This window comes from Gopherus evgoodei, chromosome 1, assembly GCF_007399415.2.
Source record: "Gopherus evgoodei ecotype Sinaloan lineage chromosome 1, rGopEvg1_v1.p, whole genome shotgun sequence".
Lineage (NCBI taxonomy): Eukaryota > Metazoa > Chordata > Testudines > Testudinidae > Gopherus > Gopherus evgoodei.
In genome coordinates, this window is record NC_044322.1 from 216,978,461 (window position 1) to 216,987,834 (window position 9,374).

Sequence of the window (9,374 nt, forward strand, 5' to 3'; positions counted from 1 at the left end):
CACCAGCCTTGAAGGTGGGGCAAATAAATGCAGAGATACCCAGATGCCATGTTTTCATAATGACTTTTCTGTCCGTAAACATGATTTAGCTTCCTGTTTCTGCCACGGTAGCAAATAGAGGTCATTTCTTGTCCTAGCTAGCTCCTTTTGACGTAATTTCCTGTTCAGATGTATGTTTAATGTTATTTCCTGTTTGGATGGATTTGTTCTGAGGTAATTTCCTTTTTGATATATATTTTCACAAGGAATGGTATGTTCCTCTCTCCTCATTTTTAAGCAGTGGATTTCAGGGGTTTACACAGGGCAAGATTAAATCAAGATGAGTCCCTAGGCACTTCCGCACTTGGGCGTAACCCAAGCCTTGCTCCTGCACTATAGCTATGGCCTCTACCCTTCTTGGGGTGTCAGGGACACAGAAGTGGTCTGCTGAGCTCGTGTTTGACCCACCAGTGCTCCTCTTTGGGCAAACTGGGGCCTCCCCTGTCTCTAGACCAGTGTTTCTCAAACAGGAGTTGCCGCTTGTGTAGGGAAAGCCCATGGCGGGCTCGGCTGGTTTGTTTACCTGCCCCATCTGCAAGTCCGGCAGATCACGGCTCCCACTGGCCGCGGATCGCTGCTCCGGGTCAATGGGGGCTGATGGAAGCGGTAGCTAGTACATCCCTCAGCCTGCGCCACTTTCTGCAGCCCCCATTGGCCTGGAGCAGCGATCCATGGCCAATGGGAGCCGTGACTGGCTGGACCTGCGGATGGGGCAGGTAAACAAACTGGCCCAGCCCACCAGGGACTTTCCCTACACAAGCAGCTACCCCTGTTTGAGAAACCCTGCTCTAGACCATCAACCCCTCTCTTCAGACAGGCAATAGACAACCCCATACTGGAGGTGCACAAGGTAAATGTGAGGACACATGACCGCCCCACATGTCTCCCCTGCCCAGTGACCCCTCCCACCCTGAGCCCAGCCCAGGGCCACAGCACTCTTTTCACTCCACATTACCTGTGAGGGGGTGGGCTCTCTGCGCCTCCCCACTGCATGTTCTGTTGATCTCCCTGGTAGCTGCAGCTCCGTCCCACTCCCCGCGTGGCTGCCAGGGAGAGAGGTCGAACATGAACAGGGATAGGAGGATAGAGCCCCTCTCCCTCCCTGCCCTGCATTTGACCCCCTCATACTCACCCACGCGTTGCCTCTGCACTGGAGGAGGAAGGACTTAGCTCCCACTAGTCTGCATATGAGGCCTCTGCTGACACCATACCAGCAGTCATGATGAAGTGGTTGCCGTGAGAGTCCCCACAACACAGAATTTCTGGCTGGGGCATTTTTTCATAACCCCAAGGGCTAGAAATACATGTACTTCAATGAAGTTCAGATTGTGCTTCATCACTTGACTAGTGCCTATGCCTTATTCCGGACCCAATTTTACTTCAGTCCCTTTGGATATTTTGGAGGTGTCCAGGAGGGAAGAATGAGAGAGAGATTATGGACATACACTCCACAAGCATTAGTGATAGTGGGTTGGTGACAAGCTGTGACACTTGGTCTAATTTTGTGGCTCACTCTCCCTTTTCTTTCCTGTCGTCTTCTGTCTGTCTGTCTCTCCTCTGTCTCTTCCACCAGTAGCAGCCGTATTATTACACTGATGTCCTGACTGTGGGCTGTGCTGTGGGGGTTGGCTGCTGCTTCGGGACACCACTTGGAGGCAAGTGGCTGCTCCCCTTCCTCTGCCTTTCCTCAGGATACCTTCGTCCCAAACCCCCAATTCAATGACCATTCCCAATAGTTTCAGCTTCACCCACACTCGTTCCCTGGTATGTCCTCCCCACAGAGAGACAACCTCCAGCAGCAAGAGATTCTGCCCTGTCACTTTTGCCATCCCTTTAACTCTGCCTCCTTTGCAAAACCTTTTTGACCCAAACCTGATGGCAGCAGTGGGCAATGATGGCTGGATGGGATACTAGAAGTCCTGGGGAGATTTCCAGGTATATGTTCGGGTGATAACATCTCTGTTTTCTCTAGGGGTGCTTTTCAGCATTGAGGTCACTTCCACCTACTTTGCCGTGCGCAATTACTGGCGTGGTTTCTTTGCAGCCACGTTCAGTGCTTTCATCTTCCGAGTGCTCGCTGTGTGGAACAAGGATGCAGGTAAGGCTAGAACCATGACCACTGTGTCTGGTGTCCAGGCCTCTATTATCTACTTCATCTCCAATTTCTCCCCAAATCCAGAAATACAGTGAGGATGTGACATTTCCTCCACCATCTTCCTTGCATACATGACAGGCAGAGAGAGGGAAAAAAAGGGGAGAGTGGCAAAGTTATGTCAAAAATTAGCTAACTCCCCGATTCCTCCCAGTCCTAGGTGTGTCTGGAGTTGCCAAAAAAATTCACCATGGGGATACATGAATCCCCAAGAACCAAGAGGATTCTTGAGGAGAGAATTCACAGTTGGTCAATGTAATGTAGGGCTACATACACAGAGACATGCCATCCCAGAGCAGGGAGGTGACAGTATTTACAGCCTCACACTGGGCTGTCAAGCAGAAAGGTAACAAATTGGAGGGAATTCAGACAAGTGCAATAACCAACTGATTAGGAAGCTGGAAGGACTGATTTATGAGGAAAGATTGAAAGAGCAAAATATACTGGCTAAGGATGATGAAAAAAGGACAAAATAACTCTACAAGTAGCAGAAGAGGGTAAATGCATTTTCATGCAGATATTAACACCACAGAGGGTGAGGCTTGTTCAGGATGGTGCAGAGAGGTAAAGGGGAATGTTTCAGATACTGCAGTAATGAAGACAGAGAGATTAAGTAGCTGGATATGAGGAAAATATATCCTAATGCTGAGGGGCTGTTAAACTGTGCATGGTTCATCTAGTCCAGTGTCCCATCTCTGACAGTAGCCAGGACCAGCTGCTTCAGTGGAAGGTATAAGAGCACTGCAGTATGAAGATCTGCCTCCCACATTAGGCCTCATCCTAGTCCCTAGTAGTTAGAGACTAAATTATGGCCTGAAGCATGAAGTTTAATATCCCTTCCAATACTTACTGTCATTGACTATGAAACCCCTGGATATTCTTGTTAATCTTGTCCAGTTTCTTTCTGAATCTTGCTAAGTGCTTGGCCACAACTACTTCCTGGGGCAGCGATTTCCACAGTATAATCCCAAATTGGGTGGGAAAGTATTTCCTCTTGTAGTTCTGAATTTCCCACCTTTCAGTGTCATTGAATGTCGCCTTGTTGTTGTGTTAAGTGGCAAGGAGCGCAAAAGTTCTTGCTCTACCATCTCTAGACTAGTCATTATTGCATAGACTTTTATCTTGTCTCCTGTTATTTGTTTCCTTTCTAAGATAACAGTCCCAATCTTTTCAATCTCTCTTCATACAAGAATTTTTCCAGGTCCTCGATCATTCTCATTGCTCTTCTCTGAGCTCTCTCTAGCTCTTCAATATTCTTTGGAGATGAGGTGACCGGTGCTGCACACACAATCCAGATGAAGTTGTACTATGTTTTATATCAAGGCATTATAATGTTCTCCATATCATTTTCCATTCCATTCCTTATGCATTCTAGCATCTTGTTTGCTTTTTTGATTGCAGCTGCACATTGATAAAAGCTCGTCACTGCTGTTTGAAACCTGGGTCCCCTTCCTGAGTTGATACAGTTAATTTAGAACCCTATACGATGTATACGTTTAATTTTTTTCCCTCCACTGTGTCTTACTTTGCATTAATCAACACTGAATTTCATTTGCTACCATGTTGCTTATTCCCCTAGTGTGTTTAGGTCTCTCTGAAGTTCCTTCCAATCCTCTTTGCTCCTGACTAACTCAAATAATTCTGCCATCTTCAGATTCTGCTACTTCATTACTCATCCTCTTTTCCAGATCATTTATATATTAAACTGCACAGAACCTATTACAGAACCTTGTGGCCCCCACTGTTAACCTTTAGCCATGATGAAAATTGACCATTTACTCCCACTCTTTGCTCTCAGTCCTGTAGACAGTTTTTGCTCCATGAGAACACTTCGCCTCTTACCATCTTGTGTGGGACCTTGTCATGGGCCTTCTGAAAGTCTAAATAAATGTTAACCGGCCCCTACTTTACTGACATGCTCAAAGAAGTCTAAGAGATCCATGAGACGTGACTTGCCTTTGTAGAATCCATGCAGATTACAACTTGTCAGATCATAAACTTTGTTATTGTTTTTAATGATTATTTCAACCAGTTTATCAGGCATGAAGCTAAGGCTAATTCCCCAAAGCATCCCTAGAGCTTTTTTAAAATACAGGTACATTTGCTACCCTCCAGTCTTTGGAAGCAGTGACTGTTGTTAGTGAAAGAGAGTGTATTTTTTTATTAACAACTCATTCACTTCATCTTTAAACTATTTCAGAACTCTTGCCTGTAATCATCTAAGCCTGGTGACTTATTGCCTTTGAAATTGTCAGTTTGTTCCGGCACCTCGTCTCTGAGACCTCAGTCTCTGAGACCTCATCTCTAATACTAGGAAAGAGCAGGTCAGGGTCAAAATCGCCCCAACATTCTCAGTAGCAAAGACAGATGCATCTTATCTTCTCAGCCAAGTCTTCCTTAATTTTTCCCTTTAACTCCTGGGGGTGAGCCAAGGGACCCACCAATTCTTTGTCCAGTTTTCTGCTTCCCATATACGGGTTTTCAGCTATTCGCTCTTCAAACTCCATTTTGGCCCTTCTAATTTCTCTCCCACTTAATGCCTGCTATAGTTTGTTTTCGGGTTTACTGGCTTCACTAGGGTCAGAGGTTCAAATTTTGAAGGATTTTTGTTTGGCTTGAATAGGCTCTCAAGCCTTGCCTAAGCTATGTTTGTTTACTCCTTGCCTTCCTGGTCGTCTTTTTGTTCCGCGGTGCACATGTCTTTGGAGAGTACTATTGTTTCTTTAAATTGCATCCATTCCACCTGGAGGGCTTTTACCTCCTTTACTTTCAAATTTAGGGCCTTTTGACTAACTATCTCATTTATTGAAGTCTCCCTCTTTAAAGTTTAGTGTCACTTTTTGGTACCTTACTTGCCTCTGGGATGTTGAGCCTTCTTACACTGTGGTCACTGTTACTTAGTGACGCAGCCACTGTCACTTTTTGAATTAGCAACTCTGTTTCATAAGAGTAAGCTGGGAATAACCTCTCTTAACTTGTGGTCTAGAACTAACTGTTCCAAGAAGCATTTGCCCCAGTGTCAAGAAATGGTTTTTGTAAATTTGGTCACGTTGTGCTGTTTGACCAGTTTATATGTAGGTAGCTAAAGTCCCCCCCCCCGTTATCACCTGCATCTGACGAAGTGGGTATTCACCCACGAAAGCTCATGCCCCAATATGTCTGTTAGTCTATAAGGGCCACAGAACTCTTTGCTGCCCCATTATCACTGTTTATTAGGTTTTCCTGCCTCTGATCTCTCTCCACATTGTGCACTCAATTTCCTTTGCTTGATCCGGAGGCCAGTAGTACATTCTTACATTTTGGGATTTGTATCCCTAGAGATTTAGCTGTGTAGTTCTGTCCACTCTACGTTTGTATCTCATCAGATTCTATGGAAACCTTTAGACACAAAGCTACTCCCCCACCTCTTCAGCCTAGTTTGCCTTTTCCGTGTAGTTTATAAACAGATATTGCAGTATTGCATGAATGTTTGTCATTCCAACGTTTCCATAAAGCCTATTGTATCAAAATCCTCATCTGCTGCAAGACCTTCTTAGTTCACTGATTCTAGCTTTTGAACGTCTTACGTTTGTACCAGTATATAGATATCTATAGTTTTAACTCTTGGGTAGGTGGCTCCAAGGGAAGAGGTGGAAACCCATCACCTGAGTCATTTAAAACTAAAGTGGAACACAATAAGGGTGGGGGAGCAGAAGGGTAGGAAGGGGCTGGTGGATACGATGAGACCTAATTGGTCTCTTCCCTCTCTGATTTCTATGACTGTGATAATTCCTTCTGTACCTCTTATGAGAACTGTGTAAATGCAGAGACGAGCCCAGCTTTGTCCCCATGGGGTGATCTTGTCAGTTTGTGACAGGGATGATCTTATCAGGGGCTGACTGAGATACAGTGAAAAGAAAGGAAAAGTCCCATTTATCTTCTGAGGATAAGAAACTATTCCCAAGCAGAAAACTTTGACAAACTGAAGTTAGATTGAAAGTACATCACTTCCATTAACCCTCTACCCTCCCTCTCCACACAAATTAAAAGAACATTAAGGGTACAAACTGAAGCACTCAAAATGCAGGAAATGCCCAAGTTAAAGCTGTCTGCACACACTTAATTTGGCATGTTCATTGCCATGAAAACTTTAATTACCCAAGCCCATGCTGCTATTTCCCCACAGATCCTATCTCATATTCTTATTCAGTAATGCAGACTGGACTTTCTCACTCTTTTTTCCCCCTCCCATCTCTTGCTCTCTCTTCTCTCACACAGTCACCATCACGGCCCTGTTCAGAACTAACTTTCGAATGGATTTCCCCTTTGATCTGCAGGAGCTGCCAGCCTTTGCTGTGATAGGGTAAGTCCAAAGGGACTCAACAAGTTGTAGTGCTAAACTGATATCAAGCGGACTCCATTGCAAATCTTCACATAAAATGGAGTGACAGTCTGTTTAGACCATAGAACTCTTCCTGGAGGTTTAGCCTTAGAGATATTGCAACACAACCACTTTTGAGTGATCATGGAAACCCAGTCCCAGTTCTTTGACTGCTCACAGGGTCTGAACTCAGAGCCCAGTTGAAGAGTGCAGAAATCCAGTTCAGGTTCTTCACCTTCTTTTGGGAGGCTGCACCCAAATCCATTCTAGGGGGATACAGAACTGCAGTGGGATTTTCAAAATCACCTAATGTCTGCACTTCAAACTGGAGGTGTACCTTCCAGTGTGAGGAGATATATCCATGCTAGTGTAAGGGACTGTTTTATTAACATTCAGTGGGGGTGTTTTTGTTGGCTAGCTCCCAGTACCAAAAGGGGAAGGTCAATGGGAAATCAGGACCCTGAGACTGACAATCCCCAGGGGCAATGGGGAGAGGTCAGTGCTCCAGGTCAGCCTGATTGATAGGGCAGGCAGGCTAATCAGGGAGTCAGAAGGCCAGGGGGGTCCTGTCCTCTGTGTGAGCTGGAATTGCCTGGGTCAGACAGAGTGGGGCTGAGCTATGGAAAGAGCAGACCCTATGCTGGTAGCAGGGCTGCAGCCACAGAGCCAAAGGGGCCAGAGAAGCATCCCAGGGGGCTGAAAGCAGAGAAGCAGCATCAGTGCTGAGGCAGAGTGGAGCCAGAGCTAGAACAGTGGAACTGAGGCTGGAGCTGGAGCAGTCTGAAGCCCTGTGCGGTGAGCAACTGGGGCCAGCCAAGGGGGGACCCTGGGCAAAGGTCCCAGTGCAGATAAACACCCCCAACCAAGGGTCCTTGCAGGCCAGACTGGTAGGGGATCTTAACTTAACGGGGGGCTGACACTGGGAAGAAGGATCCCACCACCCAAAGCCCGAAGGTGTGTGGCCACCACCAAAGCAAGTGTCCAACCCACAGCATCCCTGCAGCACAGCCAGGGCCTGAGAAGGAGGCCTGGGACCTACAAGAAACAGACTGTGAACTGACAGTCCAGAGACACTGTTTGTAATGTTCCCTGCCACATAGAGGGGTAATGTGTTTTCCTTTAACTTTTCCCATTTTTCCTTATTCCTTTTTTAATTAATTGCTGATTAAATGAATTGTATTTTCTTTAAATTGTATGTAATGATCAGTGGGTCAGGGAAATGTCCAGTGCAAAAAAGAGTACCTGGAATGGGGACATCCTCGCCCCTGTCCTAGGTGTCCACAGAAAGGTTAGGGGTTGAGCCCCCCAGGAATCCTGGGCCCAGCCTTGTTGAGGTTACAAGGACTATGCCACACAGGAGAGCGGAAGGGGAGCCCTCAAGGGCAGGGAGGCCTCTAGGTAAAGGAAGTGGGAGCGAGGACTCAAATTCTTCTGCTAGCCCATTTCACCGGGGTAGTGGATAAGCCAGGAAAGTTCCCCACAATAGGGGAACCATTCCCCCACTTACACGAGGTCTGACTGAGCTAGCGCACTAAAAATAGAGTGTAGCTGCAGGCACAAGGGATGGAATGGGCTAGCTGCTTGAGTACGTATGTACCCATCTGAGATAATAGGCACATGCTAGGGGCAGCTAGCCTCTCCTACTGCTCATGCCCATCCATGCTGGAACTAGGGGCGCTGAAGTGGTTTCCATCATATACAGGGTTTACAGTTGGGTTCAATGGCTCTCAGCACCCCCACTACACAAATTGTTCCAGCACCTCTGGCTGTGCCACCATGGCAACACTCTATTTGTAGTGCACTAGCTCTGATATGTCTACCCAAGCTCGAATTCACACCTCCAGCTCACAGTGCGGACATACCCATAGTGAGCTAGGAACACAAGTCCCACTGAAAGTCACTTTTGAAAATCCTACTCATCCAGTTTGTTCTCTTGCTTCTAAGGCTGCCTTTCAAAGGTTCACTCACTCACTGACTGTAGGTGAGTCCATTTGTTTGGATGGGCAAGGGGAAATTGGCTCTTTAACTTTGAAACTGTAGGACTGTGACAGCTCCTGCAGCTGCATTTTGAACTGCTTCAGACTGTAGTTCTGTTCTTCTCCAACACCACCCTGCTACTGGGAAAGGGGTGTACTGATGGGACACAAAAAAAAACCTTCCGAGGCTGAAAAGGAGTGTCGGAAATCACAGCGATGGGTGTGGTATAAAGGGAGACAACAATCTCCTCTAGGGGAAGCCAGGTTCCACCTTGGAACTCACAAGCACTCACAAAGCTCATTGCAGCTTAGCTTTAATCCCCACCGATTTAGAAATGCATTCTCCCTACCCTAGCAAATTCCCACCTCTCCCTCTCTCTTCCTTTCCAGCCAGCATCATTCCTCACTTTCAGGCAGCACAAAAAAGACACAAGTCCAGGCAACATGGGTGAACAGATTTTGTTTTCCTGGGCCTGTAAATGTACAAGACTGTTCTAAGAGGAGCAACACCTCCCCTCAGTGCCAGGGTGGTGGGGAAGAAGCGCAGAAGTCCACTTCAGATTAGAGAGAGCACCACCTGAGTCCACCACAGGGAATTTGTTTTCTATTAAAACCAGAAAATAAACAAATGTTACATACATAGTGTAGACAACACATGTGATTTTATTTTGTCTCATGCTGTTTGGCACATCGGTTAAAACACCAGGTCCTGGAGTTATATAATTTCACAAGAATTTCTGCTTTTATTGAAATAAAGTAAGTTTCTAGCCATTGTGACTTCAAAGAAAAGCTTGAAAAGGCACCTGAGTGAACTTCAAAGGCTCCAAAACTGAAAGGCCAAGAAATA

At 46.2% G+C, this 9,374-nt stretch overlaps 1 protein-coding gene across 5 annotated transcripts in view; it reads left to right on the plus strand.

The window, feature by feature from the left end:
* The window catches only part of CLCN1 (chloride voltage-gated channel 1), a 143,793-nt gene that overhangs the window by 106,126 nt on the left and 28,293 nt on the right, over positions 1-9,374 (plus strand). For all 5 annotated transcript variants that reach the window (XM_030536351.1, XM_030536334.1, XM_030536342.1 and 2 more), the window contains 3 exons: positions 1,616-1,694; positions 2,012-2,137; positions 6,449-6,533. In XM_030536351.1, the coding sequence (XP_030392211.1) occupies positions 1,616-1,694; positions 2,012-2,137; positions 6,449-6,533 (290 nt within the window). The remainder of the gene's footprint in view (positions 1-1,615; positions 1,695-2,011; positions 2,138-6,448; positions 6,534-9,374) is intronic.